Raw genomic sequence first — 13,549 nt, 5'->3', positions numbered from 1 at the left:
ACTGCAGGGGCGACCCCTTTCCCTCTTTCGCTCTCTCTCCGCGTTCCCTCCTCTAGACATCGCATTCAACGCTTAGAAGCAGCCGGAACCAGCAAAGAAGAAGAAGACGAATAAAAAAAAGAAGAAAGGAAAGGGGAGCACGGATTGTAGAGGGAAAATAAGAGAAGAAGAATACGTTGAAAAGGGACGGCTTCTTTTCTCTCTGGTGCTTCCCTTTTTTTTTTCAACAATGCAAATGCCGTTTCGCTTTTTCTTCTTTCCTCGATCCTTCTTATATGGCGTCTCCTGAAGTGAAAAAGGGGACGATTGGAGAGAGCACCTGGTTATGGGCTCCATTCCTGTGATCGGAAGTGGTGGCAGCAGCAGCGGTTGCTGTGACATGAGTCTTAAGTGCTGGTGCCGGTGGAGATGGGACCACTGTTTCTTCTCCACCACTTTTCTTTTTTTTCTTGCCTCTTTCCTTGTGTTGGGATCACTAGCCTCGCTCTTCGCTTGGCTCACTTTCCCACCTTACGAACGCTTGTCATTATCTTCGCTCGGATGCCAGGAGGACAATGAAGGATCCTGGGCCGTCGGAATCTTTTTTGGGGACTCGCCATTTAACCTCAAACCCATAGAATCTGTAAGTGTTTGGTTTCTCATTTCATATCTTTTCTTAATCTTGATAATTTTTGTTTTCCATTTTCGGCCATGCTTGCTTTTTCTTTTTGGAATTTCGCTTATTTGTTGTTGATGATTTGTGTGTATAGAAAGGCTTTTGGAAGGACGAGAGTGCGGCTTGGCCTGTCGCTAATCCGGTTGTCACTTGTGCTACGGCATCAGATGCTGGATTTCCGAGCAATTTTGTCGCTGATCCCTTTCTCTTCGTTCAGGTCAGTTTCTCATAGATTTTCAAATTGTTTTTATTTTAAATATTGTGCTCTTTGAATGGTCAAGTGATTTTGGATTGTTCCTCGTGTTTCTTTTTCGCGTGTAAAGCATTATATTTAGCACTTCTTGGTAGTAACTTCTGCCATAAATTTTCGGTATTTTAGGATTTTTTGCAGATGTTAATTTACCAATCTTTCTGGGTAGGATATCACCATGCACTGACTTGGTTTCGGAATGTGACCGCATTCATAATTTTATTTGTAGTCTTAAGTTGAAGACTTAGGTCTTCATTTTTTTCTTTTTCATTTGAGATATGCTCTTCTGTCACTCAGTCGTCCGTGCTCAGTAGACCATGTGCAAGCGGTTCTCAGATCGGCTGTGTCTTTTGGTGGGTCTACCTGTCCCATTCCGTAGATCAGATTGGATGCATTTAAATTTAATACTTTCATAGAACTTTATTGTCAACTAATATGTTGGTGTAACAATTCCAGCCCATCGTTCTACTTTTTTTACTATTGTACACTCTGTGTGTTCTGTTAACTGTCACAGCCACTGAGTTTTTGCCCAAAAATGACTCCAGGCAATGTGATCTGCCTTTTACAACTTTTTACTTCTAGTTTCTGAACTCGGTCTCTGTCAGTGGAAGGACTGATTATAAGGTATACTGATACATGATGTTTTCAGGCTTTGGGTCTTACTTATTATTAGAAACTTTAAGGTAATCAATTTGTTAATATTTATCTTTGGTGACTAACTGAAAACAATGGTTGATTCCCTTCATGTCAGCTTTTGCAAGTGGCTTGACTCAAGTTTTTCTATAGATGTTGAAGTGATTCTTAACTCACATTTCACCCCTTCCCAATGCCAAACAAAGGAAGGATTTCTGTATTGTTTTGACCAATATCCTTTTTTGTTTTGGCCTAATAATTTGTTTGATTGTATCTTTAATGGCAGTTGCATCTTGATGCAAAAAGAAATGTCACCCTGCCTTTTCAATTTCATTGCTTCATTTTTCCCTGTTGGTAACGAAAATTCAGTTATGGTGTTGTGTCCTAGTTGTGATTGACAAGTCATACTTGTCAATTTTGCTCTTTCGGGGAGCTAAATAAAAGCACACCAAACTTTTGTGAAATATTGTATAGTTTGTGATGGTAAGGTAATAATGTAACTGTGGCTTGGGCCTTTGGCTTGATGGCCACATAGAGGGATGGTAAGGTAATAATGCAATGGTTTGGGCCTTTGGCTCAATGGCCACACGGGGGGAAGTGGTTCAAGTGTGAGATCTTTGAGTTCAAGTCTCACCAAAGGGTAAAGAGGCATGTGCATGTGTAATCAACATTCAAAAAAGAAAAAAAATGTAACAATGCAACTCTTTAATCTCCTTCTCATAGTGTCTATGTAGTCATAGTCTTCTAGTTCGCACTCTGAAAATGCCTGTTATATCTCTAAGTGGGTTGATAACAAATATGGTAATCATCTCTTAGAAGAGTGGCATGACATAATATTGTCATAATAGCAAATTGACATCCATTGTGCAGCCATTGACTGGCGCAAGTTCCATCCAAAAATCTCTCAGTGCCAAATATCTATAAATGAGATGATCAAAATTGAGTCTGAGGTTAAAAGTGCATCTTCAATTGCTGAAAACATTTTTTTTCCAACTGAGGAATAAAAAAAGATCACAAGACAACATTTTTAGTGACGTAGTGAAGGGTATGTGGTGGATACCTTCAATACTTTCTTCTTTTGAGACAAAACCTTCAAATTATGGTAGAATTGTGTTGTGAAATCAATTAAAAATAAGGAACTGGTAGGTGAGAGTCTATGCTGATGAGTGAGAATAGTATCCTATCTTTCATAACATGAGCTTCTATTGTCTATCGACTGGATTTTACTTGGGCTTTTCTTTCAAAGGCTTTAAATGAGCCGCTTGGGATGAAGACTACATTGTTGTCATTAGTTTCTCGATACTGCCTGCACCCCCACCCCTACCCCACCCCTGCATTATTAGTTTCTTCTCCATTGTTTGTTTCTCAACCCGTGTTGGATTAGTTTTCTCCCTTATTTCATTTTTAATTATTTTTATTGGTCACAACTTGTTTGTGGTTTCATTTTATGCAAGATCTGCTGTCAGTAAATACTAACTGTCCTATAAATGAAGGGCTTATGCGCCCTGGCATGTACATGTAAAATAGTTAAATTAAGAGTTCTGAACTCTTATATGCACATGGCTAAGTCACAACTACATGGTCAAAATTGTTAAGATATTGAATCCAAGTTTGCTTAGACCTTGTTCTTTCAGCGTGTTAGAATGTGACACCAATGTCAAGAACTTCACAGTTCATTTGTTCTCTGAGATAGCTAGCTAGGATGACCAGTCTTTTGTTGCTTGATAGGTAACTATTTTTAGTTGTCTTCTGTCCTACTTGGCTTGGGAGACTTTGTTGAATCTATCTCAAGTTTGTATGTGGTGGGGTGTGCGGCTTTTAGCATGTAGAGTAATATAAACTATGACTAAATCATGTGCTTTCTATTGTAAAGTTGGGTCCAATGTCCATCCCAAAATGACTAGCCATCTTAAAAAACCTCTTTCTTAACTAATAAACTTAACATATTTGTTTTCGCTAATCCATGTGGGACTATTCCTAACACTCCCCCTCACGTGTAGGCCCTCTGGGCCTTGCATGTGGATAATTTGGGTGGAGGCCCACATATGAGTACTTGCTCTAATACCATGTGAAGTTGGGTCCAAAGCCTATCCCAAAATGACTAGCCAACTTAGGAAATTTCTTTCCCAACTAATAAACTCAATATATTTGTTTTCACTAATCCATGTGGGACTATTCCTAAACACTATTCTACTTACCTGTTCATTGTTTCCTGCTAATTGGAATCTAAAGGGCAGAATTTCACAGTTTTTTTACCTTGGCTGGAAGTCCTACTAACATGAGAACTCTTGTGCTGCCTTGGTTGATTATGTGGGTATGTGGGTATCAGCAGGAGTAGACTGTCAGGAAGTATCATAATTTGTTTTCAACCGGACTATCAGTCTGTGAGGGATATCTCTAGTTGGGGTTCCAAGTTGTATGCTCCATGTGGTTAAGAACCAGTTTTTCTTGATTCTGTTATAATTCCTTGAAGCCCTTTGCTGCACCTGGCAGAGAAATGATAAAAATCTTATCTATGACTCTTCAACTAGAATTGTCATGTTTTATAAATATTATATTCTACCCAATATTGTAGCACTTAGCATGGATTTATCTATTTGGGGTTCGGATGGTAGTTTTTATTTTGCCTGGTTGAGTTCTCTCCTTTTACTATTGTGCAGAAGGAGCAGGCAACTAACACATAAGGACAATATTGAAGTTAACCAAATGTTAATATTAGAAAGACTATATGTGTAATTGTTGCATACTTTTCCATCTGAAATAAAAGGTACAAAAAAAGGCAAGCTAGAAACAATTGCCTGATTAATTAAATCAGGATAACCGCAAATTGTCCTTCTGAGTAGTTGTGTAGCCCATTTAGCTGCTAATTCTGAATGCTAAAGACTGCTTATGATAGGTGTCTTGGTTTTTGGAAGCATCTTAAATAGAATCGTGGGGTTGAACATGCATTATTTTGCCATTAGGTTCATAAGCTTCTCAGAGTGGTCATGTTTAGTGTAACCGTTATGTTGTTTACTTTTGTCAGTAACTGCATTAGTTTTATATTCTTATTCATGCTTGAATTGCCTGCTGAATTGTTGGTCACCTTCTAATATGATGCTAGCCAATGTTAGCTCCTGGCTAAAATTTGATTACAACAAAGCATTAAAGCTGTGATATGGAGGGAAGGAAAGGGATAAATGAAGTAAGAGTAGAAGAAGAAAGAATGAATCGCACAAAGATTTCAAATGTAAGGTAAATAGAACAAGGTTATGTGGATTGGGTCTTTGGTTCAGTAGCCACATGGGGGGGAGCTTCTAGCATTGAAGTCTCGGGTTTAGGTCTCACTTGAGGGTGTTTGTAATCATCATTCAAAAAAGAAAAAAATGGAACAAGGTTATAGTGAAAAGGGGTGCCAAATTTTGGTGATTAAACATTTTTTAATACATCAAGTACTTGAAGCAACACGACTAAGTAGCTGGAATTTTGGTTGTTGTTATAGGAAGCCTAAGATAGTAATGGTATTTGAAAATTGACCAATTCACCTTAACATCTCACTAATGGAATGACTATATGACAGCCTGTAGAAAAATGCTTTCTGTATATCTCTTGGAAGAGCATTTTGGTGTTTTTCTTAACAGTTTCCATTGTGGTATTTGCATGAATTGTGAGGCCTTAAAATAGAGAAACTGAATGATTTATTTCCTTCATTGGAATCAAGTGTTTTATTCTTTGATCAATTTTATTAATCTTTCGTGCTGGATCAAATTTCCTACAAAATTATTTTTTTAGCCGTTTTAGTTTATGCCCCTTTGAAAGAACTAAAATAACCTAAATTACAAGATAATGTAAATGCTGCTGTAAGCTTGGAAACTGAAGGGTTTCTTGGAACAAATTGCAGTGTTGGACACCTGTTGGCCATGTGTGTCATACCCTCTCATGTGACAATTAGAAAAAGAGGTTATGTCCCCTCAGTTCCGTGGGATTATTTTAGCTTGTATGACTCCCTAATAACAAACTTTTGTATCAAAATTGATTTATGTCAGAATCGTATCAAGTTATATCTGTATATCATTAAGAGAAAAATGTGTCATCTTTTTTTTTGTTTTTTTTAGTCGACAGATTCAAGTCTAGACATCTTAACCTGCTCATTTTTATTTTTGTTTTTTAATTTTTCATATTTCCTGTTTAGGCCCCATGGCTTGTCTCTGCTGGTAATTTTCTCTCTTGGGAGTTTCTGTCAATGATTTTTTTTTCTCAACATCTTCAGGAAAAAAAAGGTGTAGTCCGTGAGCACTAGCTAGGCTTGCACAATTTCGGCTGAGTTTTTGGTTCAATAGGCTCCCTGTTTTTGTTTTTTTTTTTTTTATTGTGGTGTCTTTGGTTGTGTTTTGCAGGCAAGGTAACTAGTGTTTGTTTGTTAAATCAATATTAAAGAAAATATAATTCTAGAGTCAGATGACTTTTTGACTTTCCAAAATAAAGGGGATAAAATTTCTTTCATCTGTACATTGACCTTTTGGGATGACTATTTTATTGTTTTAGAGGGCTTTTAGCTGACTCTACAGATATGATTGAAATTTTTCACAGCATCTGCTTATGAGAAAGGGAAGACAAGCTAAGGACAGAATAAAAGGATTATGTCGAAAATCATAAAAATGTTTATGAAACCAGATAATGAATGAATCATGAGAAGGAACCACCTTTAGGTTAATAACTTGTCTTCTTTCTGTATAGAGTATCTCTCGGATATGTGGCTCACATGTATATGGATAATAGATAAGACCCAATATATATGTGTGTGTGTGTGTGTGTGTGTGTGTGCATTTTCCTTCATTAGAAAAATAACTGTAAGGTACTCATGCATCACATTTTTTTCATTTAGTCATCTAGGTGTACATTGTTTGCAGTTAATGCTTATCACTGTATTCTGAAAAACTAAATAATACATCATCAAATGAAACGATTGGCACTACATAAAATTATCATTTTTTTGTGAGTGATTATTTTGTTGAATATCTTTGCAAGATGGTATTAAAATAAAAGATGAAAGGATGGGCTGTATGGTACTTTTTAATATACTCTATTGTATTTTTTACCCTTTCTGTCATAACTACAACATGTTTTTGACTTTTGTGTTTAATGTGTGCTTCTTAATTAATGCAAATATTGGGTCAAAACTTGTCTGATAATTATTAGTTTCTTTTAATTGTTTTTTCTCTCTCTACTTTGCAGTTGTTTTAGAAAAACCAAATTTATATTGATTTCACAGCATTACTTTCATATCCATTACGAAAAGAGCTGTGTTGCTTTCAATTTTGAAGCCTTACACTGCTGTTGTATTCAGGATGATGTTCTATATCTGTTCTTTGAAACCAAAAATTCGGTCACTATGCAAGGAGACATTGGTGTAGCAAGAAGCAATGACAAAGGTGTCACCTGGCAGCACCTTGGTATAGCCTTGGACGAGGAATGGCATCTTTCATATCCATTTGTGTTTCGCTATCTTGACCAAGTAAGTTAAATCTTACACTTTTGATGCTTCCACTGTGGAAATGAATTTTTTCCTTTCTCTCAGACATTTTTTTTTTACCTTTTTGTAAATACTCTTAACCATTTCTGCATTTTGTTTATCCAGATATATATGATGCCAGAGAGCAGTCAGAAAGGGGATCTCCGTCTCTATCGGGCACTGAATTTTCCCTTACAATGGACTCTGGATAGGGTTATCCTAAAGAAACCTCTCATAGATTCATTTATAATAAATCATGGTGGAAATTATTGGCTCTTTGGTTCAGATTTCAGTGGGTTTGGCACCAAAAAGAATGGAGAACTTGAAATCTGGTACAGTACTTCTCCTCTTGGTCCTTGGAAACCCCACCAGCAGAATCCCATCTACAACATCGACAGGAGTTTGGGTGCTCGAAATGGAGGCCGTCCATTCGTCTACAATGGAGACCTCTACCGAGTGGGGCAGGATTGTGGTGAAACATATGGAAGGAGGGTTCGCGTTTTCAAAGTAGAGGTTCTGACTAAGGATGAGTACAAGGAAGTTGAGGTCCAGCTAGGTATGGATGAACCTGAGAAAGGCAGAAATGCTTGGAATGGGGCACGGTACCATCACTTAGATGCACAACAGTTGAGGTCAGGTGAGTGGGTTGCTGTCATGGATGGGGACCGGGTTCCATCAGGTGATTCTTTTCACAGATTTATATTGGGATCTTCTTCATTTGCAGCAGTGGTTTTGTTGGTTGTTTTGGTTGGTCTACTTGTGGGTGCTGTGAAGTGCATCTTACCGCTCAACTGGTGCCTTTCTGGCATGGAGAAGAGAAGTGATTCCTTCACAGCATGGGAGCGTGGCCGACCTATCTTATTGTCTTCAAAAGTTAGATGGTTTTGTTCCCGTTTACACAGGTTGAGCTCTTCCGTTCGTGGAAGAATGAAGCCCAACACTTGTGCAGGAGGATCAGTTCTGGCTTTAATATTTGTTGTTGGAGTGGTACTAATGTGCAAAGGGGTTGGGTATATTTATGGAGGAAATGGAGCAGAGGAAGCTTATCCCTTCAAGGGTCAGTACTCTCAGTTTACGCTTCTGACTATGACCTATGACGCTCGTTTGTGGAACTTGAAAATGTATGTGAAACACTACTCGAGGTGCTCTTCTGTGGGGGAAATTGTAGTGGTGTGGAACAAAGGCCAACCTCCTGAACTGAGTGACTTAGACTCAGTGGTTCCCATCAGGATCAGAGTGGAGGAAAAGAACTCTTTGAACAACCGTTTTGAGATTGATCCATTGATCAGGACCAGAGGTGTTCTTGAACTTGATGATGACATAATGATGACATGTGATGACGTAGAACGTGGGTTTCGGGTTTGGAGAGAGCATCCAGATCGGATTGTTGGGTTTTACCCCCGACTTATTGATGGGAGCCCGCTGAAGTATAGGGATGAGAAGTATGCCAGGACACGTCGAGGATATAACATGATATTGACGGGGGCAGCATTTATTGATAGCCAATTGGCATTTAAGAGGTACTGGAGTGAGGAAGCAAGGAAGGGAAGAGAGTTAGTAGATAAATACTTCAATTGTGAGGATGTGCTCATGAATTTTTTGTATGCAAATGGTAGTTCATCAAGGACGGTGGAGTACGTGAAGCCTGCATGGGCTATTGATACTTCAAAATTCTCTGGGGTGGCTATTAGTCGAAATACTCAAGTGCACTATCAGATACGAAGTAATTGTTTGGTTAAGTTCTCAGAGATTTATGGAAATTTAGCTAGCCGAAAATGGGAATTTGATGGGCGAGGAGATGGTTGGGATGTATAGTACTTGCTTTCGTTTTTTTTTTTTTTCCCTTCCTTTTATTTTTTAACTGTTCAACACTAGTTACTAGCTTATTTTCTCGTCCAAATGGACCTTTTCTTTTAAGCTTTCCTGTGGTTGTTGGTGGAAACTGTAATTTTTGGTCTTGGGGTGATGTTAGCGTTTTGGGGGCAGCAATAGCTTTGTTAGTGAATCATGTATATTAAGATAGTGTAATGTTCTCTTTCTTGTCTCTTGTGAGAATCAATTGTTTTGCCTGAGCCGGATGCGTGTTTGATGAAGAGGAGAAACTGTAATTACTTGCAGGAACTATGGCTTTTAGTTGTTTATCGACATAGCCTAGAACGAGCACCTTGGAATTATTTGAACTGCCCATGGCATAGTTCCTTCTTCTTTTATCGATGGCTACTGATTTTCTTGCAAAGACAACACTCACCATGTATTGCTGGATTTGTATCCCTCCCGGTTTTCTTCTCAGTTCAGCATTGGTTATATTTGTTCATCTGTTTTCCAAATCAGTTCAGCATTGATACTAATCCTCAACCCTTCTGCTAGTCAACCTTACCCGCTGTTCATCGCAATCAATGTTGGATGCTATCGACAAATAGCCAAATAGGTAAGGTAATGTTCTCATTGTTTTGTTCTTTCCTTTCTCCTCCTACCTGCAATTTTTCCTCGCCGTAGTTGACGCTTAATTCAACCAGAGTCTCGACGAAGAGGAGATGATGGGACAGGAAGAAAAATTCCCCATTGGTCTTTCTTGGGGAAATTAAGGATATGAATGAAAATGTGTGGGATCATCAATTTATTAATCAAATTGAGGTAAATTTTGTTTTTTTTTTTTAAAAATTGTGTAACAGCTATAATCAGATCAAAATGAGTTGGTTACTAGTTATTCAAACTCTTTGGAATTCTATTTATGATATGTTATCTTGTGTATTAAAATTTAAAAATGTATTTCTATAACTTTATTATAGAGAACTGAATTATAATGACTTTCCAACTTCCAATGAATGGGAACAAATTAAAATAGTTTGTAAGATTCTAGAAGTTCTAAAATTTTATTTTACCAATAGTGATTACCCTACTTCTAATTTGTACCCCAGTAAGTGTGGGCGTACAGATGAGCTAGTGTACAAAATGGCATGACTGTTTATAGTGCGATAACAAATAAAAAATTAGAAGTGATTTTAGGTCTTATTTCTAGTGACCAGTTGATTCGATCTTCAAATCACCTTTGTAAAGGAAGTCAGTTGATTCAGTTTTGATGCTTTAGGTAATCTCTGTTTGGGATGAGGATTTTGGTTTCATAACTTATGTATAGTAGATTTGATTTCCAATTAGCGCTCCAAAAATCCAACTTTTAAAAGTTAATGAAGTAATTCTACCTTCATATTAGATGGTTCAAATTTGATGGTTTAATAAGATTTGCAGCTAAAACTTGGCCCTTTAAATCTCAGGAAAAGTTAGAAATATTTTTTCTATGATACACATTTTAAATAAATCTTCAGATAAAATCTTATTAGTGTTTTACTAAGAAATTACATGAAAAATTTAATAATTTTTCAAAGAAAATTAAACGGATTTGTTAGTGCCCTTTCTATTGAAATAAATAGAAATTAATAATCAATCTCAGACATTATCAAACTTATCTAATAAAATTTTGTCATAGTTATCTAATAGATTTTTACCATACTTATCCGATAAATTTTTAGTAAAATAAAATGTGAAATATAAATTTGCCATGAAAAAATGCCTCATACCAAAAGTATTGCTACATCAATTATCAAATACTTATTTAAAAAATTTTCTTGTGTTTTTTCAGCCCATCTTGGCTGGAAATTCTTACCAAGAAAATCATAAGATTTTTTTGGTAAGTTGTAGCTAAAAAACGTGTTTCTAAGAAACAAAAAGTACTAATGATCCCTGAAAATATATTTCTACTAGAAATGTCTTTTCACCGTTTCCCAAAAAAACACTAATAGGGCCTTATATGATTATTTTGAGACTCTATTAGCTTACATTTTTATTATGATTTACTAGTTTTATATAATAAAATAAAATAAATAATAATAATAATAATAATTTTTATATACTCAATTTAAATGTAACCGTTAAATTTTTTTTGAAAGATAGCATGTGGATTGATAAAATCCAATCAAGGATAAGTAAAATAAATTACTTGGAATTATTATTTTTTTATATTTTTAATTTAGAATATGAATTTGGAGGTCAATTTTTTAGGCATATAAATTATTACTCTCATATTCAGCTTGGGTCTAGGGGTGGCATCGAGCCGAGCCGAGCCCGAACCTGCTTATGTTCCAGTCGAGCTTGATTTAAATATTTCGAGTCGAGCTTCGAGCCGAGCCTCGTCTCGAGCCTAAAATTGTTATCGAGCTCGAGCCCAACGAGTTCGAGCCGAGCTTCGAGCCGAGCTCGAGCCTCAACATACATTTAAAACTTTTCAAAAAATATATATCGAATAAAATGTATATAAAATTATGCATACATTTTATATAAAATTGGGCATAACTTATATATATAATATGTGTATAAGATTGGGCATAACTTCTACTTAAAATTGAGCATAATCTATATATATAATACTTATATAAAATTCAGCATGACCTTTACTTAAAATTGGGCATAATCAATATACATAATACCTGCATAAACACTTCATAAACACTCCATAAAATTGTCTATACATTCCATAAACAGTTCATGAAATTGTTTATACAGTCCATAAAATAATCTAAACACTCCATACACTGCATAACATTATAAATAAACTCCATACAATAATTAAACGCAACAAAATTAAATAAAATATCACTATCAATTTACAATCACCCAAATAAAAACTATAAATCCTTTAAATAAAATCATATTACTATTACAGACTTACTAGAAAATTACAATAAATATTTTAAATTTTTCTTAGGAAAATTAAATGGACCTCTTATTGCCTTTTCTAAGGAAATAAATAAAAATTAATAATTAATCTAATATATTATTATACTTATCGATAAATTTTTAATCACATAAAATGTCAAACACAAAATTACTATGAAAATTGCCTCATGCTCAAAGTATTATATCATCAACTGTCAAATACTTATTCAAAATTTTTCTATATGGTTTTCTAAGCCATCTTGGCAAGAAAATCTTACTTGAAAAATTATATGATTTTTTAAAAAGAATTTATAATTAGAAAAATATTTTGAAAAAATACGAGGCACTAATGGTCCCTATATTTCTATTAAAAATGTTTTTTCAACATTTATTGAAAAAACCGCTAATAGTCTCTGGAAACATATTTCTACTAAAATATCTTTTCAATTTATTTAAGAGCCATGAGGAAGGGACAAAAAGTTTTTTTTTTCCTTGTTTATGATCTCGCACGTAGGGGTGGCTTTGAATAAATTCTATATTAAATTATGCATACATTTTAAAAAAATATAATGATAGGGGAGATTCAAGATTGAATTTCAATAATGGATTAAAATGCACCAATATTAATATTTTTTACTCCAATTGTTGTCTAGCTTGTTTTGTAATTTTTGAATTTGGCCATAATTTATTATGGTCTCCTTAGTGCCCCTAGATAAAAATTTATATTCTAGGAAAAACTAAAAATATTTTTCCTATGATACATATTCCCAAAAAAACCTTTAAATAAAATCTTATTACTATTAGTGACTTATTAGAAAATTACAGGAAATATTTTAAAATTTTCTTAGAAAATTTAAATGAACATTTTATTGTCTCTTCTAGGGAAATAAATAGAAATTAATAATCAATCTAATATATTATTATACTTATCGATAAAATTTTAATTAAATAAAATATCAAACACAAAATTGCAATGAAAATTGTTTCATGCTAAAAGTATTATAACATCAACTGTTAAATACTTATTCAAAAATTTTCTATACAGTTTTCTACCCCATCTTGGTACAAAAAATCTTACTTTGAAAATTATATGATTTTTAATAAAAGATTTCAATTAGAAAATTGTTTAAAAAAATACGAGACACTAATAGTTTATAGAAAATTATTTCTATAAAATTTATTTTTAATTTTTTCCAGAGGAAAAAATTTTTATTTTATTTTATGTTCTCGCACGTGCGAGATCATCTTCTCGCGAAGAAGGGGGAGATTATTTCTCCCATGTTCTTGTTTTCCGTCGAGACGACGCGGAGGGAAGGGGCTTACGACACCGGAGAGGATTTATCGTCGGAGATGACGGCCACGACGGAGTCGGCGACGACGTAATCGGCGGTGACAGAAGCGGCGGCGACGAAAACAGAGGCGACAGCGAGGAGAGGAAGAAATCGAACGGACGGCCACAGAGGCGGCCGGCGAGCAGCTGTGACGGCAGTATAGATGCCGGCGAATAGCTACGACGGCGGTAAAGGCGGCGACAACAACCGATGGGAGGGGTCGCCGGTGACAAGGGGGGAGGAAAAAATTTTCCCCCCCTCGCTCTCGCTCCCGCTCCCTCGCTCGCTCGCGATCCCGTACTGATTCATGCCGATCCGACTCATTTCGAGCCGGCTCGCGAGCTGACGAACCGAACCTAGCTTCGGTCGAGCTCGAGTTCGAAAAATGACGAATCGAACCGAGCCGATACCGAGCCGGCTCGCGAACCGGCTCGGTTCGAAGCCACCCCTACTTGGGTCCATGAAATTCTGAGTCAGAC

At 35.9% G+C, this 13,549-nt stretch overlaps 1 protein-coding gene across 1 annotated transcript; it reads left to right on the top strand.

Moving 5' to 3' along the window:
* On the top strand, window positions 1–9,097 carry LOC137945405 (glucosamine inositolphosphorylceramide transferase 1). Its single transcript, XM_068791287.1, has 4 exons — window positions 1–622; window positions 750–872; window positions 6,865–7,032; window positions 7,156–9,097. The coding sequence occupies exons 1-4, from the start codon at window positions 326–328 to the stop codon at window positions 8,842–8,844; spliced, it is 2,277 nt and encodes a 758-aa protein (XP_068647388.1). The 5' UTR covers window positions 1–325; the 3' UTR covers window positions 8,845–9,097.
* Window positions 9,098–13,549: the final 4,452 nt, after the last annotated feature.

This window comes from Aristolochia californica, unplaced genomic scaffold (genome assembly GCF_029961685.1).
Source record: "Aristolochia californica isolate CCGP_79_NKW_82.1479 unplaced genomic scaffold, dmAriCali1.0.hap1 SCAF_12, whole genome shotgun sequence".
Classification (NCBI taxonomy): domain Eukaryota; kingdom Viridiplantae; phylum Streptophyta; class Magnoliopsida; order Piperales; family Aristolochiaceae; genus Aristolochia; species Aristolochia californica.
Note: the sequence above shows the minus strand (reverse complement) of the source record. Positions and strands in the feature narration are given on the sequence as shown.

Bases quoted from the DNA above. Each gene is read 5' to 3' on its own strand.
- LOC137945405 (XM_068791287.1), top strand. From the start codon at position 326: ATGGGCTCCATTCCTGTGATCGGAAGTGGTGGCAGCAGCAGCGGTTGC. The intron at 873-6,864 runs GTCAGTTTCTCA...TGTTGTATTCAG, and splicing joins ATCCCTTTCTCTTCGTTCAG to GATGATGTTCTATATCTGTT. The intron at 7,033-7,155 runs GTAAGTTAAATC...TTGTTTATCCAG, and splicing joins TGTTTCGCTATCTTGACCAA to ATATATATGATGCCAGAGAG.